Source organism: Protobothrops mucrosquamatus, unplaced genomic scaffold (assembly GCF_001527695.2).
Source record: "Protobothrops mucrosquamatus isolate PMUCROS unplaced genomic scaffold, P.Mucros_1.0 scaffold_226, whole genome shotgun sequence".
NCBI lineage: Eukaryota > Metazoa > Chordata > Lepidosauria > Squamata > Viperidae > Protobothrops > Protobothrops mucrosquamatus.
The window spans coordinates 950,541-969,294 of record NW_015386302.1 but is presented as its reverse complement, the minus strand read 5'-3'; the positions used below and the strand labels follow the sequence as shown (position 1 = coordinate 969,294).

Below are 18,754 nucleotides of genomic sequence, written 5' to 3'. Positions count from 1 at the left end.
CAGCAAAAAAAAAAAAAAAAGCGCACCCACCCACCTCCCCCAACCCCCGGCAAGGAGAAGCAGCAGCAGCAGCCAGAAGCTGCAATCCTTTTGACTGAAGCAAGCCAGGCATGGATAGCAGACAGAATTTGCAATGGCAGCCGCTGTTATTTTTAGCTTCAGTGTTTTCCCTGCCAGATCTCATCTCCATGCAGATTCACTACTCCATCCCAGAGGACCAGGATCCAGGCTCTTACGTGGGGAATATTGCCAAGGATCTGGGAGTGGATGTGCGGACTCTGCGTGCTCGCCGCTTGCAGCTGGTCAGTGAGGGAATGCGCCAATACTTCCAAGTGAACCTGGCAGACGGCATGTTACTCGTCAATGAGAGGTTAGATCGGGAAATGCTGTGTAGCTCCAGCCCCAGGTGTTCTTTTCCTTTTCAGTTGGTGCTGGAGAAACCATTGCAACTTAACCGGGTGGAGGTGGAGATACTGGATGTGAATGACAATGCCCCCCGATTCCCAAAGGACACTGTTTCTTTAGAAATTACTGAGGTTGCCAACCTAGGCACTCGATTACGGCTGGAAGTTGCAGAAGATCAAGACACCGGTTCCAATTCCATTGCAACCTATGAGCTCAGTCCAAATGAACATTTTGCTTTGAGTATCAATATCAGAGGGGATGGGGTCAAAATTCCTGAAATTGTATTGGAAAAGCTCCTGGACAGGGAAAAAGCAGCTACCCATCATTTAATCCTGACTGCCCTAGATAGTGGAAATCCTGTTCAGTCAGGCACTGTTCAGGTAACAGTCCATGTACTTGATGCAAATGATAATCCCCCAGTGTGTGAACCACCTGTATCAAAGGTTTATTTGGAGGAAAATATCCAGGTGGGGACTATTGTAACAAAACTCAATGTTACTGACTTGGATGAAGGACCTAATGGAGAAGTTGAATATTTCTTCAAATCCAGCAGCAGTGTACAGCTAAAACTCCTTGATGTGTTTAGTCTGGACTCTCAAACAGGGGAAATCAAGACAAAAGTTTTATTGGATTATGAAGAAGCTAATGCATATGAAATAGCCATCTACATTAAAGACAAGGGATCCCCTGCTATGGAAGGTCACTGCAATATTAGAGTAGAACTTGTTGATGTTAATGACAACAGTCCAGAGATTATGATGACCACTCTTTCTAGCTCAGTACAAGAAGATGCACCCATAGGAACCGTCATTGCACTTATCCACGCAAAGGACAACGATTCTGAGGAGAATGGGCAAGTCCGCTTGGAGATTCCAAGGCATGTACCATTTAAATTGGTGTCTTCATTTAAAGGACATTATTCACTAGTGACTAATACCCCACTTGATCGAGAGAAGACTGCTGGATACAATATCAAAATTAAAGCAACAGATTCTGGAATACCTCAAAAGTCAACTGAGAAAAATATATTAATTCAAGTTTCAGATATAAATGACAATGCACCCACTTTCTCCATCCCTTCCTACACAGCCCATGTGGAGGAAAATACATCTCCGGGAACTCTAGTCTTTTCTGTGTCGGCCTGCGATCCAGATGTAGGTGTCAATTCCAAGCTATCTTATTCCATAGTGGACACTGGAAATCAGGGCTTGCCCATCTCAACCTATTTCCACATCAATCAAGAGAATGGCAGTATTTATACCTCCAGGGTTCTAGATTATGAGCAAGAAAAAGTCTTTCAAGTTTCAGTAGAGGTGAAAGATTCAGGTTTCCCACCGCTAAGCAGCACAACCACTCTTCATCTGTTCATAGTGGATCAGAATGATAATGCACCTGTAATTGTACACCCAGAAGTTCCCAAAGGTTCTGCCTTTCATCAGTCACTTCTAATCCCAGTAGAACCTGGATATCTGGTGACTAAAGTAGTGGCAGTGGATGCTGACAGTGGCCATAATGCATGGGTTTCATACCAGTTGCTCCATGAGACAAATGAGCTAAATGCTTTTAAAGTAGAAGACCACTCAGGAGAGATCCGTGTCACTCGGACACTGAAGGAACCTGGGGTTTCTCACCGGTTGGTGGTAGAAGTGAAGGACAATGGGATGCCATCTCTTTCAGCATCATTGATTCTAATAATCTCCTCAGAGGATAATGCTGGACAAGATTTTACCAAGTCCTTGGACCTTCTTCCCAAGTCACCTGCCAGGGCTCAGAATTTAACTCTTTATCTTATCATCTCTCTTGTGGCTATCTCTCTGGTGTCTTGTGTAATGATGATTATTGTGGGAGCCAGGTGCTTCAAATCTGGCTTCTGTATCCCAAACTGGATTATATCACGCTGGTGTAGTAGGAGGACAGACCGGAAATCTACCATAAATATCAGTGGGTATCCAAATCCAGAAGGCTTTATAAGATACCTTGAAGTGAGTGGAGCTGGAGCTCAGAACTACAAGTCTTGTTTCTCCCCTATGTCTGAGCAGGGAGATTTCTTTTTTGTTAAACCTTTCAGTCATTCCACTACAGCAGAAAGCATTCTTGCCTTTGAACACACAGGCAGTGCTTTGCAGAACCCCTCTGATGCGGTAAGATACACCAAGACAATGCTGGAACATATATAAATATATATCTATATGGATATACATATATTTGCAGTCTATATTTAACAGAAATGCTCCCATGAACTTTTATTTGACCTGAAGATATCATCTTCCTGGGTGGGGAACAGTTTTGTACTGTTTTTTACAAGTGATTTTGGATGCTTTGTTATAAATAACTTGTGTTGCCATTTGTCCCCATATTGACAACTGTCTTTGCTCCTCAATGAGACATCTCATGTATTAAAAGAGAATGAAGTTTGTTTTGTGACTGATCCTGGTCTTGGTAGCTGCTATTTTGATTCTTTTGTAGATAGTCCTTGATTTATGACCACATTTGAGGCAGGAACTTCTGTCGCCAAAGGATGTGGTAGTTAGGTGAATCACACCCAACTTTATTACCTTTCTGCAGTGATTGTAAAGCAAATCACAGGATTATTAGGTGAACCCAGCTTATTCCATTGACTTTACTTGTTGGAAGATGGCTGGGAAGGTTGCATGATCCTGGGATGCTGCAACCATCTTAAGTATATACCAGTTGCCAAGTGCCCAAATTGTGATCGCATGACCACAGGGACGCTGCAATGGTCATAAGTATGAAGACAAATCATAAATCATTTTTTTCAGCTCTTTTAGCATTGAATGGTCACTAAACAAATAGTCATAAATCAAGGACTACCTGCATTCAGTGCAGCTAAGTAAGTTTAAATACAGAAATCAAATCTAGAAAGTTCAGAAGGCTGATTAAAATGAACAATAAAAAGTGTTAAAATAATCCAATGAATTGTTTGCCCTTTAATAGAAAGTTCTTGGTGTTGTTACTGTGTCAAGAAGGCTTCAGTGTCAATTTAGATAAGGAACAGAAAGTAAATTTATTGATGAATAAAAGTTAGCAGATGAAATTCTTTAAGTTCCTTCAGTTATCCTCAATTTGTGCAGCAAATGGTTGGGAGAAAAGTTCTGGACAGATTTAATTGTTAACTAAATTTAGCTATCTTAACTTCAGACTAAAACAAATGAAACATTTTATAAAACCTATTTGGGAGTGCAGAACAGAAGACTGAATGGGATGCAGTGACCTAAATGACCCTTTCCCAGTCTATGGTTGGTTCCCTGAAAGGACACTGTGGGTTAGGTATTTATTTCCTTGCTTCCAGTTGGAGATTTGCAAATATGCCTGATGCATCATTTTTAGCAAAGGGGTTGTGATTTCTAAAGTTTTGCTGATTTCATAAAGTGCTCTCATCTTTCTCACATTACTGGAACTCTATATGATCATGAAGCAATATTCAGAATCATCTTTGCTACAGAATTTTAATGCTTACTATTGATTATACAAACATAAAAATATTTATCCAAAGAAGTTCAGGAACCCGGATTCAAGTGCTCAAGACAGGGCAAATATCTTCTTTTTGCTTTTGAGTTCACTTCTTTAAAATTGCCTTCTAAGTCTACTTTACGGGACTTTACCCCATATTCAGGGCTAACAGTTTTATCCTTGGGGGAAGATGGTTGCTTATTTTTTGCTTTTTCAGAGGGTAGCCATTTTTGCTGTTAAAATGACCATCCATGAGCCCCATGCAAGCCTCCACTAATCGTCACATTGCTATTTGCTGCTGAATATCAGTGCTATAGAACTGGGGGCTCTGGAATCTACAATGTTTGGTTTAGGTCTACAAGTTACATGCTATTGCCTTAAAGAAAGAATTGCAAATTCACAGAATAGAGCTGGAAGGGACATTGGAGGTGTTCTAGTCCAACCCCCTGCTCAAGCAGGAAATCCTCTGCCACTTCAGACAAGTGGCTGTCCAGTCTCTTCTTAAAAGACTCCAGTGATGGAGCACCTACAACTTCTGAAGGCAAGCTGTTTCACTGGTTAATTGTTCTCACTGTTAGGAAGTTTCTCTTTAATTCCAGGTTGCTTCTCTCCTTGATTGGTTTCCATCCATTGTTTGTTGTCCTGCTCTCTGGTGCTTTGGAAAATATGAACTTTTCATATTTTCATATTATGAAATTATTTTTAATAATGGAATATGAAATTATTTCATATTTTCATATTATGAACTTTATTATCCTGAACAGAATCCAGGTAGCCTTTAAGGTTATTTTATTATTTTATGTATTGGCTGTATAGTACTATATAGGTATTTCGTTAAAAAAGAACTTAAAAAGAAGCTTTACATATATGAAGTAATATATACAAGATCTTAACTGTAACAGGGAATTCTTCAGAAATTGACACAGAAAATTACACCCGTAAGAGCTATGCTCACTTAGAATTGATTCGAAATAGTGTTTTGGAACTTGTAGGAGCACAGCTGTTGTCTGGCTTTCATGAAAAAAAAGCCTGACTTTTTTCAGTGAGACAGAAAAAAGATGCTTTTGCTGCTTTCAGAAATCCACTCACTTAAGTTTTGTTTTGTGTCTTTGTATTGGCTCCTGGGGACTGCTGAAACAAATCCCTGCAGTTATCCTGGCAAAACTTTCAGAAGTTTCACTCTGTGAATAACTTATTGGATATCTTTTAATAAAGTGGTGGGTATGATAAGCATTATTACAAGTAGTCCCTACTTAGCAACTACTCTTTCAGCGACCATTTGATGTTAAAATGATGCTGAAAAAGGAGACTTATGATCAGTCCTTGGAATTGTGGCTGTCACAGAATCCATGTGGTCAAGTGATCACAATATGGGCACCTGGCAACCAGAACATATAATGGTTGCCGTATCCCACAGTCTGGTGATTGTTATTTGCAACCTTGATTGTGACCTTTGCTTCAGACAAGCAAAGCCATTGGGGAAGCTGGCAGGAAGTCACAAGTTGTGATCACATGACATCACGCTTAACAACCTACAGTAATTTGCTTAATGACTGCAGCTGGAACTGATGAACTAGCATCATTAGTTAAGTGCCATCACACGATGATTCACTTTGCAACCATATCACTTAGTGATGGAGCCGAGGGTCCCAATTGTAGTTGGTAAGTGAGGATTACCTATATGTAATAAGTTTCTATTGAATCTTTTTTTCTCTCTTTTTTTTACTGTACTGGAAAAAATGTAGTAAAACAATTCTCTTTCAGAATCAGTCCTCCCCTAATCTCATTATTTGTGATATTCAATTATGCTTTTTCAGGTTTGTTATATGTTTTAATTCATCTATGTATTTTTATGGAATACTTCTCTGAATGATTTCTCTAATAGATTACAAAATATTTCATATTGTGGTGATAGCTGAAGTGTTGTTGAATAAACAAGCAAACATTTTTAAGCATACTATTTAATCATGCATTCCTGTTTGGAAATAACCTGAAAACGTCATTGTATACTTGTGCATATTATTTATAATTCAAACTTCCAAAGCATATACTAACCATATACTACAATTTATGTTTAATATTCTGTAATAATAATAAGGATGCTATGCTTAAATTGAAAAATAGAAATATGTTCCTCTTTATGTTTTTTTTTTCAGCAAACACAACCTAACACAGACTGGCGTTTTTCTCAGGCTCAAAGACCAGGAACTAGTGGGTAAGTTGCTTTACACAAATAAGATACTCTATAAATGGATGTTATTTTTGTGCTATAAAAGTATATGAAAATGCCTTGAGAAATAATAGATTTTTCTAGATCTTTGTCATTTAGAACATGCTGGAATATTTGCGAAGATTAAAGTGTGAAATATATATACATATAATATTATATGAAATATTGGAATAGAATAGAATAGAATATTGGAATGTTTTATATATGTATTCCAATTTTTCCCCTACTTATAGCTACAAAAATGAAACTAAAGTTGTTCAACATATTTTACTAATGAACAGTAAGAAATAATATAGGAAAGTTCATTTTATTATTTGTCAGTTCAAACTGTATTAGTAACATTCACACAAAAAGTTTCAGATATAAATTTTGTTCCTTTCAGAGATATCTGATAGAAAAGTATAGTCTAAAAATGAAAACTCTGGAGGTTAGAGGAGGGTCCCGAGATTCTGAATGCCTATTTTGTTGCCTTGACCACAACCCAACTTTCCCTCTCTTGCTCTTTGGGTTGGAAGTGAACTTGGAGATCCAAGGTCACCTGCAGACACTCATTTCTGTAGCTTCTTCTAATCCATTTCTGTAGCTTCTTCTAATCCATGCTAGCTGGAGAATTCTGGGAGTTGAAGTCCACACATCGTAAAGTTGCCAAGGTTGAGAAACACTGTTCTAATCAAAGAATGTCACTGCTTCCATAGGTTGTCTGTTCCGTTCTTGAACAACTCTAATTTCTATAATATTTTTTGATATCTGGCCACAATTTACTTTATTGTAATTTATACTACTGTTTCGTTTCTTTCTTTTGGAAAACTCTGGACAATTTTGTCCCATCTTCTACGTGACAGCCCATTTTGTATGTTTGATCTCGGTCACAATATTGTCTAATAATAAATTGAAGATTTTTTTCTTATAATCCTGGAACACTTGGTTCTCAGATATCCTTGTTAACCATCAGGGCTACTTTTTCTGCTTTTCTACTTGCCCCTTTCTAGTTCTTTTACTTGGGCAAGTGGAAACCACATATATTTTTGAGAGAAAATATAGGCCAATCAACTTTACATCAATACCTGGGAAAATCCTGAAAAGATAATCAAGTCGTGGATTTGTGAGCAGGGAACTAGGTATGTCTGACTCTAGCCTATCAAAGAGAAGCATTAGGGATAACACAATAGCTGTTTTCCAGTAGTTGAGGAGCTCTCATAGAGGGGGCTTATTCTCCAAAGCACCTGAGGGCAGGACAAGAAGTAATGGGTGGAAACTTGTTAAAGAGAGAGCCAACCTAGAACCAAGGAGAAACTGTCTGACAGTGAGAGCAGTTAATCAATGGAACAGCTTGCCTCCCAGAGTTGTGAGTGCTCTATTGCTGGAGGTTTTCAAGAATAGACCGGGCAACTGTTTGACTTGGATGATACAGGTAGCACTCAACTTACTACCATTCATTTAATGACCATTCAAAGTTATTACGGCACTGAAAAAAATAACATGACCATTTTTCACACTTATGATCGTTGCATCATCCCCATGGTCAGGTGATCAACATGTGAATACTTGGCAAATGAAATGTATTATGATAGTTGCAGTGTCCCAGGGTCATGTGATTACCTTTTGCGATCTTCTGACAATAAAGTCAATGGGGAAGCTAGATTCACATAACAGCTAACTTAACAATTGCAGTGATTCAGTTAACAACTTGGGCAAGAAACGTCATAAAATGGGGCAAAACACACTTAACTATCTTGCTTAACAACAGAACTTTTGGGCTCAATTGTGGTAGTAAGTCAAGGAGTACCTGTATAAAGTCTCCCGCCTTGAGCAGGTTGTTGGTCTAGAAGACCTCCCAGGTCCCTACTGGCCCTATGATTCTATAATTTCAGTGATTCACTTACCAACTGTGGCAAGAAAAGTCATAAAATTGGGCAAAATCAATTTAACAAATGTTTCACTTAACAACAAAAATGTTGAGCTTAATTGTGGTTGTAAGTCAAGGATTACCTGTATACAGTTCTTTCAGAAAGGATTTAGACTCCCTTCACTTTTGCCAATTTTGTTATGCTGCAGCCTAATTCTACAGATATTGAAATTCATTTTTTTCCTCATTAATCTACACTCAGTACCCCATAATGACAAAGTAAAAACATAAGTTTAGAAATGTCTGTAAATTTATTTAAAAGAAACAACTGAACATTGGCATAAATATTCAGATCCTTTGCAAGAACAGTTGAAATTTAGCTCAGGTGCCTCCCATTTCTCTTGATCATTGCTGACATGTTTCTACACCTTGATTGGAGTCCACCTGTGGTAAATTAAATTGATTGGACATGATTTGGAAAGGAACATACTTCTCTATAGAACAGGGGTGTCAAACTGGCGGCCTGTGGGCCAAATGCATCACACAGGCCACGCCCACCCCAGCTCCGCAAAGGTAAAAAATGTCATGATATGTCACGTGACGCGATCGAGTTTGACACCGTGCTATAGAAGGCTTCACAGCTGACAATGCATACTGTAGCAGAGTAAAAGCCATGAGGTCAAAGGAACTGCCTGCAGAGCTCAGGATTATTGCTAGGCACAGATCTGAGAAAGGCTACAATAAAATTTCTGCTGCACTGAAGGTTCCTAAGAGCACAGTGGCCTCCATAATTCTCAAATGGAACAAGTTTGGCACAACCAGGAGTCTTCCAAGAGCAATCGGGGGAGAAGGGCCTTAGTAAGAGAGGTGACCAAGAATCCAATAGTCACTCTGACTGAGCTCCAGAGATCCTGTGAGGAGATGGGACAGAGTTCCAGAAGGACAACCACCACTGCAGCTCTCTACTGATCTGGGCTTTATGGCAGAGTGGCTAGATGGAAGTCTCTCCTCAGTGCAAAATACATGAAAACCCACTTGGAGTTTGCAAAAAAACACCTGAAGGACTCTCAGACTGTGAGCAACAAGATTCTCTGGTCTAATGAAACCAAGATTGAACTGTTTGGTCTCAATTCTAAATGTTATGTCTGGAGGAAACCAGGCACTGCTCATCACCTGCCCAATATCATCCCAACAGTGAAGCCTGGTGGTGGCAGCATCATACTGTGGGGGTGTTTTTCAACAGCAGTAACTTGGAGACTGGTCAGGATTGAGGGAAAGCTGAATAGAGCAAAGCACAGGGATATCCTCAATGAAAACCTGTTCCACAATGTTCAGCATCTCAGACTGGGCTGAAGGTTCACTTTCCAACATGACAACGAACTAAGCACACAGCCAAGACAACAAAGGAAGGGCTTAGGGACAACTCTGTGAATGTCGTAGAGTGGCCCAGCCAAAGCCCTGACTTGAACCCTATTGAACACTTCTGATGGGATCTAAAAATGGCTATCCACCGATGGTCACTATCCAACCTGACTGAACCTGAGAGAATTTGCAAGGAAGAATGGCAGAAAATCCCCCAATCCAGGTGTCTAAAGCTTGTTGCATTGTACCCCAAAAGACTTGAGGCTGTAATTGCTGCCAAAGGTGCTTCAACAAAGTACTGAGTGAACGGTCTGAATAATTAATGCCAATGTGATAGTTCAGGTTTTTCTTTTAAATAAATTTATAGACATTTCTAAACTTCTGTTTTCACTTTGTCATTATGGGGTACTAAGTATAGATTAATAAGAAAAAATGAATTTCAACAACTGTAGAATCAGGGTGCAACATAACAAAATTGACAAAAGTGAAGGGGGTCTGAATACTTTCTGACTGCACTATAAGTGAAACAATATGTGTTGATAGTATTGTGTTATCCTCGCCTCTGTTCCAAAAGATCTCTGTTTCTCCTGCTGCAGTTCTTATAGTAACTTCTTGTTCATTATAAAGTTTCTTCAGAAAACAAGTTTTGGCTCTATCATCTATCTATCTATCTATCTATCTATCTATCTATCTATCTATCTATCTATCTCTCTCTCTCTCTCTCTCTCTCTCTCTATCTATCTATCTATCTATCTATCTATCTATCATCTAAACTCTTGTTTCTATAACCTTTAATTGGGAAAACAGTGCATCATAGGGCAATAATTTTTGAAGGAAGGTACCTCAAATGGTCTAAACTTAACAGAGTGTATCCAGGACTCATGAAGTCCCAAGGAAATGAGATTTGGGGAAATTGTGGTTGCTTCTTTACTCTCAGGCTGCTGCTGTGGTCTCATGATGCTCATTTTGAATGTTCTGTGATAGCTTCCCAATGACTTACAATTTCTTGCTCCCTGCTCCACCCAGCAGTTGCCTGCAGGGAAGGGAAGGAGAGAAAAGAATAGAGGGGGAGGGAGGAGCAGGGAGAAAGGGATCCCCATGCACTTTTCCCAGTCTACACCCCCCCCCACATGCTCCCCCAACTCACATCCCTTATGGCATCTCTTGGACACACCCTCCCAACCTTCGCTGTGCATCATCCCTGACTTACACAGCACCTCTCATATACTCTCATACACCCAGGCACTCTTCTAACACACACCATTACAGACACTTGCACCTTCCTAACTCATGTTGCCTCCCCCACACACACACCCTCCCTGACCCCTGTACACACATGCACACCCTTCCTGTCCTCTGCGGCACCTCTCATGCATCCACACATACCATTCCCAACTTCTTGTTCCCTCCCCCATCTGGCAATAGCCACTGTCTGCTGGCCTTAGCCTTCCCCACTGACTTTCACTCTACAAGTTTACCACAAGAAAAGTAAATGGTGATGCTGGCAGGAATTAGAGGGAGGGAGGGAGGGAGGGAGGGAGGAAGGAAGGAAGCTTTCTAATACTGCCAGCTCAATGGGGAACCCTATGGATCATTGGAATTTGCTCCCGCTGCCACTGCTTTTTTCCTACCTATGGTCATTTTTTTCCTCTGTTGTGACCCAGCAGGATACTAGTTGCTAGTTAGACTTAATGTGTTCCATATTCTACCCTGATATACACAGTCAAAATCTTTCTTTATATAACATATATTTGTGCCTCTTCTTGATTTCTTTTCATTAGTTTTGTTATCTCGTGTCTTTAGACTTTTTTGAAACCTGCCTGTTCATATGACATTTTTTAATTTCGTGTCGTTATTCTTCTTTGAAAGATCTTAAGCAAATGGGTTTATTTTATTTAACTTGTTATACTACCAACCATTGAATTTAGTTTATAGTAAAAACGGTAATGGTTCAGTATGTAATACTTAGATAATTTGCACATGTACCAGTCTTTTCCAATCTCTAGGCCACATGATTTTGTTTCATATTTGATGACACAGAACTGTTAGCACGTGAACTGACCTTTCCCTTTTAGCTTTAAATAGTTCAATGTGTATTTTATTTGAATCTGGCTGTTTTCTATTTGTCGGCTGGTCCATTGCCTTTCTTATATCCCTTCTTAATGGAGTTGACCCTGAATATTTATTCATTCTACAAATGTTTCTGTCTTTCTAAGATCCTTATGTTTATTAAACTCTTCTGTAAAGAGATGAGGGAATTCTTACAAATGTACATCTGGGTGGGACAGCTACTGCTCCAGAATACTGAATAAATTTTAAAGCAATCTTGATAGGTTAGAAAAGTGAGCTGAAAATAATAGAATGAAATTTAAATTTCTTCAGCTAGAAAAAAGAAATGAAATGCACAAGCACAAGATGGGGAATAGCTAGCTCAATAATTGCACATATAAAAGGGTAATATAGGCCACCATCTCTTCAGTCAGAAGGGGTCTCATTGCAAAGGTTTGACTTATGGATAGGCCTGTTACTTTCTGAAACTGTTCTCCCACTCACCCTATTGCATTTTTTTATGCAATCATGTACCAGTGGTTTAAAAAAACAAATTGGCATACCTGTCATGATACAGCCACTTAAAGTATGATGAAATTACATAAAAGGAAATCAAATTGGAACTTTGAATCTGAACAGACCTAACAGAACTGCCCATTTCACATTAGGTGAGTAAAATCTGTCTTAATTGCCCTGAGCTGCAAATCCAATGTCCTATCTTCCTTTAAAATTTAGAATCAATGTTACTTGCACAAAGATACCATTAAAGCAACCAGTCTGGTGTAGTGAGTACTAATCCCACCTTGGGCACGAAGCCAACTGCCTGACTTTGGGCCAGTCACTTTCTCTCAGCCCTAGGAAGCAGGCAATGACAAATCATTTCTGAAAATCCTTGCCAAGTAAACTGCAGGAACTTTGTCCAGGCAGTCTCCAAGAAACAGACACGATTGAGCAGAAGGAAAAAAATTCTTTTAAAAAACCAGCAATCGTGTGATAATAGCCATCAAACATTCAGAGCCAAAGTTCATAATGTAGAAGATGTGTATTTTTCCAGGAACTAATATGTATTGGTAAGTTAGTTTATCTAAGTAATATTAATATCAGAGAAGTTAATCTACTTATGGGGGGAATTATAAATACCAAGAATGAGCCTCGATACATGTTATGTGAAAAAAAATCAAGGCAGCATATAAATAAAATCAATCAATAAAAATGTACATATTTTCTTTTTGCTTCTATTGTACTTTTCATATATTTCATTTGCTTTGTTTCTTCTTAGATCTCAGAATGGAGATGAAAATGGAACTTGGCCAAACAATCAGTTTGACACCGAAATGCTTCAGGCTATGATTTTAGCATCAGCAAATGGTCAGTTTCCACAAATAATCTAGCCTATTTTAGTGCTGCATTCCCATCCCTCCTCACAACCCTTTAAAATTAGTATAAAATGTACTGCAAAAGATTTGTGCTTGATGGCAAGAAAACTAAAGTGTCTCTTATGTTAAACTAGTTCAATAGTCACTGCATATTATATAAAATATTATATTAAATGTATTCATTGGATGGTTTGGAACTATAAGTAAATTTGAGAACTTTTTGTGCTTTAATTGCACTGTAAAATAGATAATACTATGCATATTGAAATTTTAAGGTTTAGAATTTATAAATTGGTAGTTCTCGATTTACGACCACAATGGACCCCAAAATGTATGTTGATAACTAAGACATTTGGTGAGATTTACCCCATTTTACAACCTTTCTTGTCGCAGTTGTTAAATGAAATCACTACAGTTATTAAATTAATAATATGGTTGTTAAGTGAATATGGTTTCCCCATTGACTTTGCTTGTCAGAAGGCCACAAAAGGTGATCACATGACCCTGGAATATTGTAACCATCCTAAATATGAGTCAGTTAGTTGGCCAAGCATCTAAATTTTGATCACATGACCATGGGGATTCTGTAATAGTTGTAAGTATGAAAAACATTTCAGCGCCATTGTAACACTAAATGAAATGTTGTAAGTTAAGGACTACCTGTATATGGTACCAGAACTTGCTAATTCCTATATAGCTACTATTTCCTTATTTTACATTCTTGGAGTACTTAACAATTCTGGATATAAATTTTTTCATGCTGTCTGATAAAATTTGTGTCTTGATTTCTTTCTCTGTATGGATGTTAACTATCCCATAAACTGATACAAGATATTGAATGAATTTATAACATGAATAATAAAAAATACAGTACTCAAATATTCTGTTCTCATACTTCAGTGGAAGAGATTTTTAAAGAATGTGAAATTAGTTTATTTTGATCTTAAAATGAAGTGAATTGGGCAGCATATAAATTTAAATGATAATAATAAGATAAAGACAAAAAAGCTTGGGTAAAAGTCTGGATAATTGGATGCATTCACAAAATTTCTGGATCAGTATTGACAAAATCACCATCAGTCTATTGCAAAAGGCAGCTTTACTTGGAACAGTTAAATATTTTTAACACCATCAAACAATATCAGCCTATCCCAGCTCCTTGAGAAGAAATTGATAGGTGGACTACAATGCCAAATCCAGTCTGATGTTTTCTATCTGACTGTGCAACCAACCATAAGTATAACAAGTTATCTCAGAGAGATTTTAGGTGCATATTATAGAGGTACTTCAGCAGCCAAAACATTATTTCATGTGCTCTGTCTTATTATTATTGCACTTGGGGTTGAAAGTCTAGCATTAATAGCAGAACGTCAGACCCATTGTTGTGGGTTAAGGATTTATAAATTGTGCCAAGCTGAATTCCACAATATTTCAAACTTATCAAGACATTGAGTATTGTGATATTTTGTGAATGTTGATTCTTCTTCTTGTTGTTGTGCCATATCCGTTATCGGACATAGCCAAAATAATTATTATACAATAGTGAAGGAAAAATCTGCATTTGGTGGGCAGTACAACTGTCTATCAATGTTTGAATTAAATTTTTGTTTTGAATAAAGGGAGAAGGAAGAGGTCTTTCAAGGTGTTCAAAATTATTGCAATGGTTTAAACATAGTATAATATTAATTCTGGGTGTTGTTATTATTATTGTTTTATTTATTTTTAACAGTAAATCTATATATGCAGATTATATCAACCCTGTATATGTTTTGGAAGCTCCAGAGACTGGAATACATAATTATTGGAGAGGCAATATATGTTACTTCTCTCACTAGAGCATTGGTGGCGAACCTATGGCATGCGTGCCAGAGGCGGCACTCGGAGCCCTCTCTGTGGGCACATGTGCCGTTGCCCCATCCTTGCCTCCCCCCGCAACCCGCTCCTCACCAGCAGCCCTCCTGGAGAGTTGCCCCCGAGCATGACCCATGTGGAGCAGCACAGCCAAGGACATGGCAGCCAGGCAGCGTAAACAAGACTTTGCCCTCACGCCCCATCGCGCACAGTTGATGCTGTGGGGCGTGGGCAGAGGGTGTGGCCACCATGGTGCTGCTGGGCTGCCTGGGTGATGTGCGGGCCCTGGAGGTGGTGAGTGGTTCTGCGGGCAGGCAGGGTGGGGGCGGGGCAGAGGGTGAAGCGGGGGCGGGGCCAGTGTTTGGGCACTCGGTCTCTAAAAGGTTCGCCATCACTGCACTAGAGGAACTAATAATACAAGGTTTTTTTTTCAGGGAATTCAGGCAATTGTTCTTCATGTTTCAAGCAGATATTAGAAATTTATTTAGATATGCTTGTATAATCTAATATTTTCTAAACCATATGCCTCTTGAACTGCAGGGAAGAGAAAATTCTTTTTAGTCAAATCTGCATATATGTGACATTACTCAAGTATTACTTTAAAACCTATTTATTTCCCCTCTTCCTCTCCTAATACTCTTGCAGAAGCTGCTGCCGCCGCTGCAGCTAACCCAGATGGAAATTCTACTCTGGGAGGAGGAGCAACAGCAGGCACCATGGGGCTCAGCGCCAGGTATGGCCCCCAATTCACCCTTCAGCATGTTCCTGATTATAGACAGAACGTGTATATCCCTGGGAGCACTGCTACCCTTTCCAATTCTGCTGGCAAACGTGATGGAAAACCGGCAGCCTCTGGAGGGGGAAATAAGAAGAAGTCAGGAAAGAAAGAGAAGAAGTAGGATCCACAGGATAACACAGCCACTTCCACGTAAATCTAAAGGGCAAACTCTTCCAGCACTCCCCCAGTTCATAGCCTAGGATGGAAGATGAATGTGAATTTGTGGTTAAACTTTTTTTAAAATATGGAACATTGTGAATGTACATTGTTGTTGTCATCTAAGATTATGAGTAGATGTACTGCTGTTATTCATGAAGAAAAATATCTGAATAATAACAAATACAGTGTATACTCTTTTGAGGACAATCTAATATGCAAGGGTGTCAGATCTTAGAAACATTTTCTTTCCTGAACGATCTGCATCACCAACAAAATTTAGGATGGGCTCTGCTCATTGTAAATAATTATTCTGAACAGAGTTTTTTATTTATATAAGTTCCTTCATTTTTACAAAAATTCTCACTTTTCCAAATTTTGATAGAAGTTCTTGGGGGGGGAGGGTTAGACATCATTTCAGCTGGAATCCTTGTTATGATATTGATAGGGAGTGCTTTAATTCCTGCTTTGTTTTAAAAGAAATGTGTATCCTGTATTATTATAAGAGAATGAGATTCAGCTACATTTATCTTTTTTACAAGTTTAACCAATGATGGCCAGAAAAAAATTAAACTGACATTGTAATTTCTGAGAAGCAAGGAGTGCATTGCAATGGGAAAAACTTCCATGCACAAAATATGTCGTAGATATTAGCAAGACAGAGAACACTGTCACTCATGACTGATTTACAGTGATCTCTAAAGAGGCAACACATCTCATCTACATCAGTATGTACAGTAAATGTTTTCTAGAAAAATTTGAAGAAAAAAGTCACTCACTTGTGAGCATAGTGAGCTACTGCTCATATCTTTGCTTGACTCCTGAGGGAGATGTCTTTGTTAACTGGATGAGCTCTGCTGATCTTATAGGTAGACCATTAAAAATAGAATGCTTCACATTTTTCTGCACATCAAACTGCATGCAAATCACTTCACATTTACAGGACAGCTGACTTCACACCCAAGCTTGAATTGGAAAATTTATTGCATGACATGAACAGCATGTTAATATGCTCTCAAGTGCCCACATCAGCACTGTCTATGAGTAACACTTATCACTAACAAGATGCATTGCCCTTCCTCAGAGATTGGGAAGCTTGTGTATTTCATTTCTCTGTGCAGTATAGCTAAAAAATAATGTTGGCCTTCACAATTTTATATTAAGTAGACAGTGGCTGATTTGGGAAAGTTAAGGGACCAGGCCCAATTAAGGTATACTGGAATTAGAACTGGACAAATTGCAAAGCCAATCACTTTATTCCTGAACTTGTTATAAATATTAAACAAATGACATTGTATTGATACAATCAGGCAATTTGAGACCCCTCCCACTACCTCTTCTTGGATATGAATAGAAATTAAAATATTAAAAATACAATTTGTGTTACTGTGTTTTGAAATTGCTAGACTTACTCTTTTTTACTGGATCATTTCGTAGCCTAGTATGGACAAGAAGTGAAGTTTCCTAACTCTGGCCCATAATGTAATGGCACTCTGAGTCAGGTAGGAAATTGTAATGTTACTTGGCAACATTGGTTGCCTTTCTAGATATATTGTAGGTTTCCTGTACTATCTTATGATTTTCTTTGTTGCAACAAAAGAGCCATAAAGAATCAGAGGAGCATATTTCCAACATGGAGGGCGAACCACTAGTCCAAGATTTTATTTTACACTGTAATAGCTTGCTTGAAATAGTCAAAACAGGTCAGTCCAAACATATGACAAGTTTCCGAAGTTGCCTCCCAAACTGATTGGCTATGTTGTTGTCACTGCTAAGAGCATTTTATACACTATTTGATGCTTTCCCTGTGTCTAGAAAGTAGGACTTGTCTACAAGAAGTTTCTGTCTACATATGGGTTTTGTAGTGATCCCAAATGCTTCTCCATCAACTTTTTCTTTGGTGACTGCACTAGAAACAGTTTACATAGTTAGTGAAATAGACAACAAACTAGTGGGATGTTCTGTAGCATGAGCCACATTTAAATAAATGAGAGCGCAATAGTCCTGTCACATGGCTCCCATTTATCTCAATGCAGTTTGTGCAGGTACACCTCTGCTGGATTGTGCCTAAAGCTTCTTATGTAATCAAGTAGTTAACATGTGACCTTTCCCAAAGTACTATAGATGAATCTTAGTTAATCTTGTTTTTCATCTACACCTGAAAATAGTGTAGTAGTGCCTAGTGATGTGTGTTTTTTATTTGTTTAATCTTAGTAATTGAGTTGTGGACATCAGTATTTTATATTCTTTTGAATCTTCTTCATGTGTGTTCATTGTGCTTTTAACTGTATGTGAATTGAAACACACTTACTTGTCCCTCCAATGTGTCTAATATTGAGCTATACTTATATATTATATATATGCTTATATCCTTCTTATATCCATGTAACTGATATTGATGTGTTAACACGCAAGTTTTATACTCTAATATTTATATTGCTTTTTTCTTTGAGAAAAATAAAATCTTTTCTTCTGATGTGCTGTTACTGGTATGGCATGTTTCTAGTGAACAGGTTTTGAGTTTTAAAAATCTAAAAAAATATGTGGGTGCAAGCACATTGCAACAAGAGAGTGTAGATTTTTATAATGCCACTCTTCTAAAAATATCATATTTAAAATAGAAAAAGGAGTGTGTTCTATAAGTGAACGTTCTATTATTTGGGCAAAAGGATTCTGGACACACAACACAGATATGGACAAAGAAAATTAAGCAATAACAAATGATGGCAACTATCACATGAATGTCAAGTTAATCATCTTTATTATGGGCCTCAGATAAGACAATATACAACGCAATATATGACACATCATAAAAGGGCATGTAATTGTGCCTAGTCTAATTTGCATTTGGCAATGCATAAATTCTACAGTTACAAATTTAGCAATGGCAAGTGTTGTTTTAGGACCTTTATCCGCCAAAAGAACCTGAATATTAGATTATTCTGTCTATCCAAGCAATGGGCTAAAAGGAGGTTGTAGTACCTCATCAAAAATATCTTGGTGTAAATTACAATAAAGCAAAACATGAGCCTGTCTTCACAATCCCATGCTATATTGAGGTTTTCTGGAATTTACCCTTGATAGCAAGATACTTAGTTGCAATTGTGTGAAAGTTCTACAATATTTTTAATTTGTAGTTTAGTCAAGATAGAATGCTAGTTTAAAATTTTAAAAATGGATAAATGTTCCTACAATGCTCTGGGTAAGAGTTTACTATATTCTATTTGTAA

The 18,754-nt window shown here is 38.2% G+C and overlaps 1 protein-coding gene across 1 annotated transcript; it reads left to right on the top strand.

Annotated features, from left to right (window-relative positions):
* Positions 1–188: 188 nt before the first annotated feature.
* LOC107299184 (protocadherin gamma-C5-like) lies at positions 189–17,984 on the top strand. The gene is made up of 4 exons (XM_029286801.1): positions 189–2,000; positions 6,033–6,091; positions 12,643–12,731; positions 15,236–17,984. The coding sequence occupies exons 1-4, from the start codon at positions 189–191 to the stop codon at positions 15,487–15,489; spliced, it is 2,214 nt and encodes a 737-aa protein (XP_029142634.1). The 3' UTR covers positions 15,490–17,984.
* Positions 17,985–18,754: the final 770 nt, after the last annotated feature.